General features: G+C 34.7%; 1 protein-coding gene across 3 annotated transcripts in view; it reads right to left on the bottom strand.

Annotated features, from left to right (window-relative positions):
• Positions 1 to 9,206: 9,206 nt before the first annotated feature.
• Positions 9,207 to 15,096, bottom strand: part of RPS6KA6 (ribosomal protein S6 kinase A6) — a 110,626-nt gene continuing 104,736 nt past the window's right edge. For all 3 annotated transcript variants that reach the window (XM_045847433.1, XM_045847432.1, XM_045847434.1), the window contains one exon: positions 9,207 to 14,823. In XM_045847433.1, the coding sequence (XP_045703389.1) occupies positions 14,698 to 14,823 (126 nt within the window). In that variant the 3' untranslated portion in view covers positions 9,207 to 14,697. The remainder of the gene's footprint in view (positions 14,824 to 15,096) is intronic.

Consider the following 15,096-nt stretch of genomic DNA (forward strand, 5'->3'; position numbering starts at 1 on the left):
GTCATAAATATACTTTGTTATGTTAGATAACTTGGGACAGACTTTCATGCAAAACAGAGTTAAGATTCATTATCTTTTTACTCTGTGGGTATCCAATTGATCAAGCATCAATAATTGACAAAGAGTGTTTTTCTCTTGCAATGCAGGTGTAACCACTGTCACAAAGTGTTCATATATGAATGTCTTCTTTTGCTTTAGTCTATTTTATTAGCTATTTTTCTAAATCTCCATAGTTTTTATACCTTTAGGAAACTTTAAAGGAAACTGACACTTTCAGGGCTCATTTCTGGTGGTCTCTTTCCCCGTGTCCCCCAGTTGCCAGTTCATAAATCCATCTGTTACACCAAGGTGATCCTACCTGCCCCTTTTTCTACAACATGGCTTAGAGTCATGGTAAATTGAGTAATGTCTGTCATGCCTGACTCACATCCACAGAAACTCTGGAGAAAGAGGGAGTTGCCTTCTTTCAGCTAGTGGTATCACTTTGCCCTAAAGTCACTTCCCAGACCTTAGTCTTTCAGTACTAAAGTTGTTAGACATTCAACAATGAATGACATCCCAGTTGCTTCTTTGATAAGACACCCCCAAACATCATGAGTGAGTTTCTTTGGGCCTCTGATATTTTGAATATCTCCTCCTAGTAAACATTTCTGTTTACCTAAAATATTTTGCATCTCAGTACTGAAACATTTCTAAAATAATGTATGCACTAGTCCTTTAAAGACAAAACTATATGTTTGTGAGGTCTGTTTCCAGTATTCTGTACTTTTAAAAATAGGGCTCAATCTGAAATCCTTTATTTCGGAAATGGTGGCATTCTTCTTTATCTCCACTAGGGGTCATAAAAGCCCTACTTTTTTTTTTTTAATGCTGCTGTGGTTTCAAAGTAATAATTCAATTTCATATACAAATGCATTGACTACCCTGTGTAAAGTTTTAAGCTGCGCAGTTTTGCTTGGGAATCACAGATAGTTATTATTGAGAATAAAATGTCATCAAAATTTGACAGTTTTGATTAAACAATCACCACTGCAATATGTGCAGAGAGGAAGTAGCTCATTTTATTTTCGAAACTGCACACAATGTTCTTGGCCAAGAAACCCTGGGTGTCTAAATCATATACCATATTTCTATTTTATTTTATTTCATTTCAAGAAAGTATCAAGTGGTTTATTGAAATGCCAGACTCAGTTTATTTCACTAGCTACTTCACATACTCATATTATGCATTGAAATATTAAGCATATTTTTTATTGTTGTTCAAGTACAGTTGTCTGCATTTACCCTCCACCACCTCCCCCTCCACCCTAGCCCTCCCCATCTCCCTCCCCTGATTCCACTCCCCCGCTTCGTTTTGTCCATGTGTCCTCTATAGTTGTTCCTGAAAACCCTTCCCCCCTATATTTTACATAATGAAAACATGTAGCATGGTCCATAAACCAAATACTGTTTCATGTGCATTATTTTTGTGAACATTTTAAAATTTATTATTTTCTGTTTATATTTTTGGAGTTTATTGCGTGACATTGGTTAATAAAACTACATAGGTTTCAGGTGTGCAATTCTATAGTGCATCATCTGTATATTGTACTGTGTGCCCAGCACCCCAAGTCAAGTCTCCTCTGTTTATTTTTTGTAAGAATGTTTTCCCATTACCTGATTCTTTTCCATTTAACATGGTTTTTATGTACATTCAAGCCAGAGTGGTAATGATGAGCTCAACCCCTCCCTAATAAAATAGCACTTACATATGAGTAGCCAAAAAAAGTCTAGTCTCAACAAAAAATAGAAACTTAGTGACATTATTTGAATGTAGTGATTCTCTTTAAATGTATCTTATTTTATCCCTTTTAAATAGATTTATTAAAGCTTGCTACAGTGTCTGTTGTCTCCTCTCCTTTCTTTCCCCATTCCCCAAGTTTATTGAGATATAATTCACATATAACTTTGTGTAAGTCTAAGGTGTACAACATGAGAATTAGATACACTTATATTTTGAAATCATTGCCACAATAAGGTTAGTTAATAAATTCAATACATTTACATTACATTTATTTTGTGCTGAAAATATTTAACATTTGTTGTCTTAACAAGTTTCAAGTATGTAATACAGTATTGTAAACTACAGTCACCATGCTGAATATTAGATTCCCAGAACTTATTCTTTTTCAGATGGAAGTTTTTAACATTTGACCAACATCTATGTATTAGCTGCAACCCCCAGCCTCTGGACTCCATTATTCTGCTCTGTCTCTATGAGTTTGGGTGGGTTCTTTCTCAATTGCACATAAAACAGAGATCAAGTATTTATCTCTCACTATTTTATTTATTCCACTTAGCATAATGCCCTTAAGATCCTTTCATGTTGTCATAAATATTGGAATTTCCTACTTTTTATGGCTAATATTCCATTGCATGTAATACTGCATTTTTTATTCATTCCTGTGTTGAAGGACACAATTTGTTTCCATGTCTTGTCTACTGTGAACAATGCTGCAACAAATGTGGGTGCAAATAACACTTTGAAATGGTAATATCATTTCATTTGTCTATATACTCAGAGGTGGGATGGCTGGGTAATATGATAGCTCTATTTCTTTAGTTTTTGAGTGCTCTTCCTACTCTTTTCCAAAGCGGTTGTACTAATTTACATTCTCATCAAAGGCATGCTAGGGTTCCCTTTTGTCTGCACACTTGCCAACACTTGTTATTTTTTGTCATTTTGATAACATTCATTTTACCAGGCTTGAGCTGATAGCTCATTATGATTGAGATTTGCATTTTGCTGATCAATAGTGATGTTAAGCATCTTTTCATATACCTCTAAGCTATTTGTATATTTTCATTGGAAAGTGTCTATTTAGGATCTCTACCCATTTTAAACTTCATTATTTAGGCTCTTTTTGCAACTGAGATATATTTTAAATATTAAGACCATAACAGATAGATGACCTGTGTGTTGTAGCCTGTCATGGCCGGGCAGGTTCACTCAAGATTCAGGGAGTTGCAATAATATTCATGGAGCTGTTGGGATGCCTCGCATGCCTTTACTCATGGGTGGGCGAGTGACACACGCTGCAAGCTGGTGTCCCCCTGCACATCTCTGCATGTCTCTTTACGACACCCGCGCCACCAGTATGGCACACAGTAGAATATTAAATTGTTATATCTAACCACCTACTTGAAATTTCACTGTAGATTCTACTAGGTATCTCAAACTTAACATATCTTAAAAATACTCTTAACCCATCCTGAACTTATTCCTCCCCAATCTTCTCCATCTTAGTAAATGACACCACCATTCACCTCTTTGCTCTTTTCAAGCCTGGATATCATCTCTATTCTTCTATTTTCCTTATCCCCCATGTGTAATCAATCAGTAAGACTAATACACCTTGCTTCCAAAGTCATTCTGAATCATCCCACTTTGCTCCATCTCAATCACTACTACCTTCCTGGTCCCAATCACCATTTTTTCCTGCAATACTGCAAGCATTACTAATTAGACTTGCTCTCTCTGCTCTGCACTGCTTAAAACATTATAGTGGTTTTCTATTACATTCAGAATAAAATTCAAATTTCTTTCTTAGGCTTTCAATGCCTACATTATCTAGGCCCTATCTGTTTTCCACCCTCACCTGTTATCACTTTTTCCTTCTCTTATGATCTAGCCAAAGTGCATCCTTTGTATTCCTCATACATGTCAAGATTGTTTTCTTGCCAAATCATTACATAGGCTGTTTCCTCAGTTTGAAATGCCCCTCCCCAGATCTTTTCATTACTAATCCTTTCCATCATTTAGTTTTTTTAAGCTTAAATGGTATTTCTTCAGAGATGCCTTCTGTGATAGCTGTATCTTATGCTATCCCCTCTCCCAACAGCTGTACAGTCACTCTCCAAACCCTGAATCCTACTTTAGTTCTCTTTATAGAATGTATCTTTATCTAAAATTATATATTTATTACCATGGCCAGGTAGCTCAGTTGGTCAGAGCGTCACCCCATAGGCCAAGGTTCTAGGTTCTATCCCTGGTCAGGGCACATACAAGAATCAACCAATCAAGGCATAAATAAGTGGAACAACAAATCAATGTTTCTCTTTCCCTCTGCACTCTAAAAAAAAGAAGAATTAATCAATGGCTGCATACAAAATGGAACAAAAATGAGTGTTTCTCTCAAATTTTAACAAAATGAAATTACTTATTTATTCATTACATTCAACAATAGAATTCAGGCTATATTCACCTGGTGAAAATTATAATTTTTAAAAAAAATTCTTGTATCTACAGTTCCAAAAGCATTTCATGGAAATTCCATTTTATGCTTCTGCCCCCTTTGTTAAATACTAATTGACTGTAGAGACTTGGCTTTATTTCTGGGCTCTCTGTTCTGTTCCATTGGTCTATGTGCCTGTTTTTATGCCAGTGCCAGGCTCTTTTGATTACAGTGGCCTCGTAATAGTTTGATATCAGGTATTGTGATTCCTCCTGCTTTGTTCTTCTTTCTCAAAATTGCTGCAGCTATTCGGGGTCATTTATGGTTCCATATACATTTCTGAAATGTTTGTTCTATACTGTGAAATATGTCATGGGTACTTAATATGGATTGCATTGAATCTATAAATCCCTTTGGGTAGTATGGCCAGGCTTGATCCCCAAAATATGTAAAGAACCCACAGGACTCCACTCCAGGAAGACAAAAAAAAAAAACAATTAAAAAATGGGCAAAAGACTTGAATGGACACTTCTCCAAGAAGGACATAGAGAGGGCCCAGAGACACATGAAAAGATGCTCAGCATCATTAGCCATCAGAGAGATGCAAATTAAAACCACAGTGAGATACCTCCTCACACCAGTCAGAATTGCCAACATAAACACATCAACAAACAAGTATTAGAGAGGATGTATAGAGAAGGGAACCCTAGTGCACTGTGGGTGGGAATGCAGACTGGTACAACCACTGTGGAAAACAGTATGGAGTTTCCTCGGACAACTAAAAATGGAACTGCCTTTTGACCCAGCAATTCCACTGCTGGGATTATACCCTAAGAAGCCTGAAACACCAATCCAAAAGAACCTGTGCACCCCAGTTTATAGCAGCACAATTTACAATAGACAAGTGCTGGAAGTAACCTAAATGCCCATCAGTCAATGAGTGGACCAAAAACTGTGGTACATTTACACAGTGGAATTCTATGCAGCAGAGAGAAAGAAGGAGGTCCTACCCCTCGTGACAGCATGGATGGAACTGGAGAGCATTGTGCAAAGTGAATAGCCAGGCAGTGAAAGACAGATACCATATGATCTCACCTTTAACTGGAACATAATCAACAAAAGAAGAGTGCAAACAAAATATAACCAGAGTCATTGAAATTAAGAACAATCAAACAATAGTCAGAGGGGAGGGGGGAGGGGGCAGTGAGGAGAAGGGTTTTCAGGAACTACTATAAAGGACAGATGGACAAAACCAAGGGGGAGTGTGCAAGCAAGAGAAGGAGGTGGGTTTGGAAGGGAAGAAAATACAGACAACTGTAATTGAACAACAATAAAATAAGAAGAAGAAGAAAGAAACCATAACCTGGGAAACTACATCCAAAGAAAGCATACCCTGAGAAACCATATCTGAGGAATCTATACTATGTATTCTAAGAAACCATATCCTAAAAGACAATATCCTAAAAAAAACATATACTGAGAATCCAAACTGTGCATCCTAATAAACTATAACCTAAGAAATAATGTCCTAAAAATAATATGTATCCTAAGAAACCATATCCTAAGAAACCATATCCTAGGAATGCAAATGATATATTGTAAGAAACCATATCCTGAGAAACAATATCCCAAAAAAGGATATCCTAGGAATACAAAGTATATATTCTAAGAAACCATATCCTAAGACACCATTGAGTAAGAAACCATATCACAGGAAATTAGATCCTAAGAAAGTATATCCTGAGAAACCATATCTAAGGAATCCATACTATGTATTCTAAGGAAGCATATCCTTAAAAAACATATCCTAAAAAACCATGGCCTAGAAAATCATAATAATTATCCTATGAAACCATATCCTAAGAAACTATAACCTAGGAATCCAAACCATGTATTCGAATACACAACATACAAAGAAGTCATATTGTAAGAAATCACAAACTAAAAAACCATATCCTAGGAATCCAAACTATGTATTGTAGGAAACCATATCCTAAGAAACCATATTCTAAGACGACATTACTTAAGAAACCATATCTTAAGAAACCAGATCCAAGGAATCAAATCTATTTATCCTAAGAAACCATATCCTATGAAAACATATCCTAGGAATCTAAACTATGTATCCTAAGAAACCATATCTAAGACACTATACCCTAAGAAACCACACCCTAGGAAAATAAACTATGTATCCTAAGAAAATATAACCTAAGAAACCAATCCCAGGAAATCATAATATGTATCCTTACAAACCATATGGTAAGAAACCAAATCCTAAGGAACTATTTTCTAAGAAACCATATCCTTAGAAACCATATCCTAATAAAGGATATCCTAGGAAACTACTACATTTCCTAAGAAACCATATTTTAGGAAACCATATATGTTAAGAAACCATATCCTAAGAAAGGATATCCTAGGAAAATATACTACGTATCCTGAGAAACCATATCCTAGGAAACAATATCCTTAGAAACCATATCCTAATAAAGGGTATCGTAGGAAACTATACTATGCATCCTAAGAAACCATATCCAAAGAAACCATATCCTAGGAAACCATATATGTATCCTAAGAAACCATATCCTTAGAAACCATGTTCTAATAAAGAATATCCTAGGAAGCTATACTATGTATCCTAAGAAACCATATCCTAGGAAACTATACCCTTAGAAACCATATCGTAATAAAGGATATCCTAGGAAGCTATACTACGTATTCTCAGAAGCCATATCCTAGGAAACCATATCCTAAGAAATCGTATCCTTAGAAACCATATTCTAGGTATCCAAATTATGTATCCTAGGAAACCATATCCTAGGAAACCATGTATGTATCCTAAGAAACCATATTCTAGGAAATCATAATATGTATCCTAGGAAACCATATCCTAGGAAACCAAATCCTAGGAAACCATGTATGTATCCTAAGAAACCATATTCTAAGAAGTCACAATATGTATCCTAGGAAACCATATCCTAGGAAACCAAATCCTAGGAAACCATGTATGTATCCTAAGGAAGCATATTCTAGGAAATCATAATATGTATCCTAAGAAACCATATCCTAATAAACCATATCCTGGGAATCCAAATTATGTATCCCAAGAAACCATATCCTAGGAAACCATATCCTAGGAAACCATGCATGTATCCTAAGAAACCATATTCTAAGAAGTCACAATATGTATCCTAGGAAACCATATCCTAATAAACCATATCCTAGGAATCCAAACTATGTATCCCAAGAAACCATATCCTAAGAAACCATATTCTATGAAACCATATCCTTAGAAACCATATCCTAGGAATCCAAACTTTGTATGTTAAGAAACTATATCCTAAGAAATCATAAGATTCCCCATCCTAAGAAAGCATATTCTAAGAAGCCATATCCTAAGATTGGCTTACTATATCCTTTAGCAGCTTACTTTACAATATTTATAAAACTACAATATCTAATTTCAGAAAATATAGCAAATGTATCTGAACATCTTGATACAGGAGGGGAAAAAGGCAAGGTCTGGATCTTAGCCTGCTTACGCAATGAAGTGGAACAGAAGGAAAAGTGGAGAGCTACGTTTGCTTTAACAGAGCAGGTTTTAATTCTAGAAGAAGCTGGCAGTAAAATGACTTAAATTCTACTTTCAAAAATATGTCTCCACTCTAAAAAAAACAATGTCTCCAGTTCTGGCTGGTGTGGCTCAGTTGGCTGGAGCATCATCCCAAACACAAAAAGGATGTGGGTTCAATTTCTGGTCAGGGCATGTACGGTAGACAACCAATTCATATTTCTCTCTCCCACAGATGTTTCTTTTTCCCTTCCTCTTTCTAAAATAAGTAATTCCTTAGGTGAGGAATACACACACACACACACACACACACACACACACACACACACACAATCTCCAATATTTTCAGTTAATCTGTCTCTCCAAGTAAAGAAGAGGGCACCGGGAGAATGATGGGAGAAACAAACTGTAGTCAACTTTTACCTCCTCACCCTGACTTACAAGTCGACCTAAAATTAAATCAGGTATAGCCTGGTAGGCCTACATTATTTCAGGGCCCCAGTGACCCAAAGTGCATTATTTTGGAAGCTGATGCTTAAAAGACAAATGCACACTGAAGTAACATTTTGGTGTGTATAAGCTTCTTACAAAGTATTTTAATTAGAAATGGTGATCATATATTTACTAAATGGTTGGGGCCATGGGAAACATAAAAGAAGCAGTAGTAAGATGAAAAAGGTGGTCAATGGGAAAGCAATTTTTGCAGACTTCCCATGTTTGCTCTAGGTCTATGTTTCTTACCTTTAAGGTGCTGAAAAAAATACAAGAGATGCATGGAGATCTTGATTGCTAGGCTCTACATATATTTCTGAACCTTAAATGAAATACAGTGTTACAACCTAACGTGGCCTATAAACGTTGGAGGTGGGAGAGGCAGAAGTTATTATTCTACTTGATGCTGATCTTTTTTTGTACTTGACTCTGATCTTAAAATAATTTTTCAAGGCTTAGAGACTAAGATTTTAATTTGTTCTTAATGCATAAAAGGTTAATTTGCCACTTTAAATAACTTGCAGATAAATGCATTTCCTGATAAGTTCTAAAATTATTGTAACTCATTTCCTTTTTCTCTCTTTTTAAAATCGCTTATACTGTTACAGTTGTTCCCACTTTTTGTCCCTTTCCGCCTTCCACCCATTCCCACCCGCTCCCCTCCTCTGTCAATCCCCATATCTTCTTCATTTTCTTAAATCCTCTTCCCTTATAAGCATATTAGAAGAGTAATCCTAAAATGAGAAAAATATTGCAGTTTCAAACATATCAAGGTATATATATAAACAAATATCTTGAAACACTTTTTTTATAACTGGCTCCTAAACAATATACAGCTACTTTCAATGAAATCTGAAAATGGCTGTACGTGTTTATAAAAGCAGACACTGTTTTATACTCAGAAATGATCAGGCAAGGTCAACTGTAAATGTTAGAAAGTTGTAGCCTTTTTATTTAGTACCCAGAAAATGCCAGTAATTTAACATGATATGTTGATAAATGTTGCTCACAGAGTTTTAACAAAAACAAAATAAATATAATTTCTATGTCATCTTTGGCATGTTGTAAATTCAAAATTATAGCCATTTCTTTAGCAGCACTGTGAAGGGAAAAAGCACTATCAAGTACACTACTGGGGTGGGGCTTACATGAAAAATGTAGAACAATGAAAACTTTCATGTCAAAAAGAGCAATGCTTTTAAAAACCAGTTATAAAGTAAATGATGGTATAAACTCCATGATGTAGTCAGAAAAAGAAAATACAGTTATCTGAAGACTGGGGACCATTTCTTTCAATAGCCGCATTTACATTTTTAAGTACACATGAATCAAATTTACACATGACTGTTATTTAATGCCGTTTCTGTCTGAAGAGTGCAACAAAAAGCCAGTGAATGTCATATTTTCTATGTCATGAAATAAGTGTAGGAATCCCAAAGTGCTTGGGAACTGTTGGCAAGACAATGTTTGTGGTTTGTTTTTTTTTTAACTGTGGCTACAGCAAACTATTTACTCTGCATAAATGCCATGTTAACTAATATTACATAATGCTTTTTAAAAATTAAACACAGAAACACCATATTCTCCCTTTTTGGTACTGTGGAATTTAGTTCAAGATAAATTCTCATTTCCAAACCATGCTGGCATTTGAATATTTAATTAGGATTTCCTATATAACTGTCAAAATGGCTATTTCATGTTAGAACACTTTTGTGATCTTAAAAAAATATTTATCATATTAAAAAAACAAATTTACTTTGTTTTTGCTACAAATGGTCTCAACTTCATAGAGAGAGAACTTGAAAACTCAAATGTGACCTGAGCGATATTAGTTGATACAAAAGAAAAAAAGCAAATAACCCTAATTAGTCACACTATGACAATTTATTAAGAAACTAAAGCACTGAGTACAATGTCTAGAACTGTTCCACATGGAATTAGATGCCTAATAAATAATTTTTGAAGAGGCTGATGTACGTAATTAGACAAATAGAATGAAAGCAAAACAGATGCTCTATTGTCCAAGGTTTAGAAATGTGAATACAGAGCAAATCCTAACTCGGTAATCACATATATATTATTTCTAAGAATTTAGCTAAGATTTCTTGCTGGTCAACAAACTAAAAGATACATAATTTGTGCACTAGAATATAAGTAAGCAAGCTTGAATTTCTGTATTCTAAAAATACTTTTCCTTTCTGTTTTTCTTCAGAGTTCAAAGAAAGTTATGCCTAAAATTTAGGAGTTACTATACTTCCAAGTATTAGCAATCAACTTGAATTTTAAGCAATCACGCATTTTGTTAAAATTATATGATGGACTTCACTATATAGTAAGACTAAAAGCAAGAACAGTGCATCATGATTAAAATGTATTTGTGAACAATCACTATCAGTGCCACTACAGTCTTGCATAGGAATGCAGAAAACACACTACTGAGTTGCTCTACTATTTATAGCAGTCATTCATTTTGTGATACATGCCAAAATAACCTGAATAAGCTGAAAGTGTAAGAAACTGTTCTAAAAGTTTAATTGCAGTTGACCAATTTATACTCAATATGGCTTGCATTCTTGTTAAGAAATATTGTGATAAATAGGATCTCTGTGTCCTGAAATCTAGTCAAAGGATCTGGAGACTTTGACCCCCACTGACAGTTTGCATTCAACCTTTCCGAGCTCTCCTTTTCTCTGTAAATACAATAGGAGTAGGAGCCCGGGGGCACGGGAAGACTCCTTATGTTCTGGGTCATATACTGTGAGAAACGGAGACTACAGATAAATATTGGTTTAACAACAACGGCCTCCCTCCACACCATTCTGTCATAGAAATTCATTGTGATTAAAAAGCATGGAAGCTTTTAAGAGAAAATGTAAATTGAGAAGTAGAAAGCCAAGAACCGTGCAAATAATAACAACAATAAATGAACAAATGGCAATTTATTGGGGCATACTGCGTAAATGCCTTGCCCAAAAATGTCTTCCCTGATAATAATTAAAGTTTAAATTAATCTCATTTGGTTAGAGTGCCTGAAAATCCAGCAAGTAGAAACTTGCTTGATTAACAGACATCTTTCTTGAAAAACGCCAATTTTCTACTAGTCACTGATGGAAAAATGGGAATGAAATAGCTCTCCTTTCACCCTGTTCACTGAAAATAGCTGCTCTGTGAAAATGGAAGTTCAGATTTGAGGAAGGGGAAGGATGTGAGGTTCTTTTGGGTTACAGAATCTTTCAGGAATAATTTAATCATAGAGTCCTCTGTGAGGTAATTGAATAGGATAGCACGCAGGGGCTGGAGAGCCAGAGGAAGAGAATGTCAAGAATGCCAAAGACATGCTTTGCCTAGTTTAAAGCCTAAGTTTTCTAGTTAACCTTAAGGCCAAGATAAGTGGTTCTCTACCTTCTTCAGATATAAAGGGTCTCTTATGGTCAGGAAAATACTATTCAATTAATATAAATAAGTTTCTGTGGTCAGTACTATTTTAGCATGTTTTAATAAAACACCAAGCATCTGTCCTTAAGTTTGTGGGTTGCCTAGAGATACAGAATCCCTTTGGGCTAACCAGAGGTGCTATCAAAATGTTTTACTATGTTTAATTATCAAAGGCAATAAATTATAAAAATCAATGTTTAGGTGTTACTGGATCTAACAAAATAGGTTAAAGTTCAATTTTCCCACAAAATTACCATCTCTGGCACTACACTTTAATTTTCTTGCAATTGGTTTCCTGAGTTTATTCATGATACTATGTGCTTTAGGACATTAGATTGTTAGTCTATCTGGGTAAAATTGGTATTTTTCCCTTTCAGGAAAAAAAAACAAACAAACTACAATATCTTCTCCCTTCCAGACAACGATAAAAAACCCAAACTGTGCTATCATGAAACACTACCAAGAAACATCAACTAGAAAGAAAAGCAATGCAAAATCATTGTTCATGAATCCATTAGAAACCAAGTATTCTGAAGTCTTATAAAAAGGATTTTTTACTGTTTAAGTATTTATAGAAGCCCCATCAAAAAAAATATCCCATTTATGTCTGTGTTTGTTGCGTTGCAGTTGTAGCCAAAATAGACATGATTCGGCATCACTACTTGGGTTCCTTCTAAAAAATGAGGGTATAGTTTAAACCTTCCACTTAAAATAAGGTTGCTCCCTACAACTATTAAGCTACCACGTTTGAATTCTTCACCAGAAAAGTCTTGCACAATTGTAAGAAAAACCCAGTAGCATATATGTTTCTTTTATACATTGTCAGTCCTCACTCAGTGATGAGGTATCATGCTGTTCACTGCGTAATTCTGATTGTTCCTTTCATGAAGGACTGTATGGCATGACCATTCTGTGCAAATTCATTGACAAATTAATTCAGATCATCTATTTTTTAAAAAAAACTACTGATTATGGAAAGACAAAGTTATTTTTTGATCAGTTTTCATTTTCCAATTTCACTAACCCTAATTCTATTACTAGAAAAGCACACATGGAAATAGTATCTCTGTTCTGAAAAGTTAAACATCAAAATCATACCTCTGAGTTTGTCATATTAATTTTGATAGGAAGCCATAATAGCACAAAGAAGATAATGGCAAGACAAAAATAAGTGCATGAGCACACATTGTTATGTGCAATTACATATAGTCATAAAGCAAAACGAGGAAAGGAAAAGCCAAATTGGGGCACAAAAATCGACAAGATATAATACCAGTCTAGTTCTAAGTACTGTTTTCCATGTGACATTAGATGTTCTTTAATGTCTTTGAATTACTGCAAAAAGACATTTCAAAATAAAGACATATACTTTATACACCACATCCAAAAAACAGATCTTTGTGCAGGGAATATATATCACTTACATTATAGAGAATATGTATAGTTTCTTTTATTAAATACCAAAGTTATGTCTCCTAGACTAAATTGTATACTTCAATCAGAAATCAACTCTCTCTCTGAACTAAGCAAAATAAAATACACAGCAAACAGTACACCTAACACACACAAGTAGTTCATTTATATTCACGAAACAAAACTGTTAAATCCTCCAAGTTTACATTCATGTGTTCTTTCTGTCAGTAGTAGTAGTAGTAGTAGTAGTAGTAGTAGTAATAGTAGTAGTAGTAGCAGTAGTAGTAATGGTATCTTATTCAACAACACAAAAAGATTCTTTAAAATTTCATCATTTAGATAATACAATACCTAATACACAGTGGTTCTGAATCATAAATTGAATAAGACCGGATCAATTTGGCCAGATTTCTTTTATAATATAATTTAAAAATGTGTTAAAATTTTATGTAGATTATTAATATTACTTCCTATTTTAAAATTTCAGTTCATCTTTTTGAAAGTTTAACTATTACGTAGCATTGTCTAAAGTTTACTGAAATGCATTATACTATATCATGTGTGCTAAGCTCACAAGCCCACTACAGTAAAATTTCAACTACATTGCCATAGGATTCAAGGTAGACTAATATGCTACACTGTAATTCAAAGCACATGGAAACCCAAAAAACAACAGTGTAGTTTCTGGAAGGACAATAATGTCTAAATCCAACTGGTTCACCTAAAAGTTAGCTTACATAACACCAAGGTAGTGTGAACACCATGTATTTTATTTTCAAAGGCTTAATTATGACCTATTTAGCAGGTCAGAACACCAATATAAAGCCTTTGACTAAAAAATTCTTCACTGTTACTCCAGTTCCTTTAGAGGTGAAATTTACAGAAGCCTTATGGAAATCTTTATTTCTAGATGAGGCCACTTATGGACAATATACAGGTCTGACTGCATACCTTATCTGTGACTTAGTTCTGTAAAAACTTTGGCAACAACCATATCAGGAGTTCACATATTAGCACAGAAAACTTTTTCTCTGGCACCAAACTGCCATGTCTACATTTTAGTTAACTAGAGTGGAGTTACTATAAAATGAATGGAGTCCTTTGGTTGTGCACAATAACAAGCTTCTACAATACACTTTCAGCTCGCTTTTTTTTAAGCCTATCCTTCAGGATTTGATATTAAAAAACTGAAATTGACTGACATTATACTATCATATTTGCATCTTGATTATTGGTAATGATCCCCCCAACCATTATCGTATAAAACCAGAAAAATAATTAAAGTAACATTATTTAAAAGGAACTATTGAAGTGAGTGTGCAGAGAAGTTGTTAGGACTTTATGAACACCAATCATATACTTAAGTAAATCTTGGACACTACTGAAAAACAACATTATGAATATCGTGGACCTGTGTATGTTTAATTTTTAATCTCACTCCCCCTAAATAAGGAGGCTTACACAGAATATTCAAGTAATGTAGCAGAAAACAATGCCTTTAATATAAGATTAGGCAAAAGCCACACACTTAATTTTCTCTTTGTCCAGTTTGGCTGAGAAGCACTGGGAATCTTACAAGCCCGTTGAGGTGCGCTTCTTCATACTCCGTCGCTGAGCTAAGCTTGAGGCAGCAACAGGCTCCAGGACTGGCTGGAAGGTCTTGCGAGTCAGGGCCGAATATGTGGCTACCACTGCTCCCTAAAATAATGAGAAATATCACGAAGTAGATAAAAATCTCTGGAGGTGAAAAAAAATGTCCAAGCATATCATGAGAGGTTTAACTAGAATACAACTTTTTTTCTCCAGGAAAATAATTAAGAATACCTGATTTGTAATTGATGCTTCCTCGATGAATTAATACCTGATTACTTGTATATTTTTTATTTCAATAACTATGTGTCTTATAATATATCACTGTATCAGTGTTTGGTCACTACTTTAATATGCTTTTAAATTTTTTAAAGATTTTAT

Source organism: Phyllostomus hastatus, unplaced genomic scaffold (assembly GCF_019186645.2).
Source record: "Phyllostomus hastatus isolate PE091 unplaced genomic scaffold, TTU_PhHast_1.1 phas_contig_551, whole genome shotgun sequence".
In the NCBI taxonomy this organism is placed as follows: domain Eukaryota; kingdom Metazoa; phylum Chordata; class Mammalia; order Chiroptera; family Phyllostomidae; genus Phyllostomus; species Phyllostomus hastatus.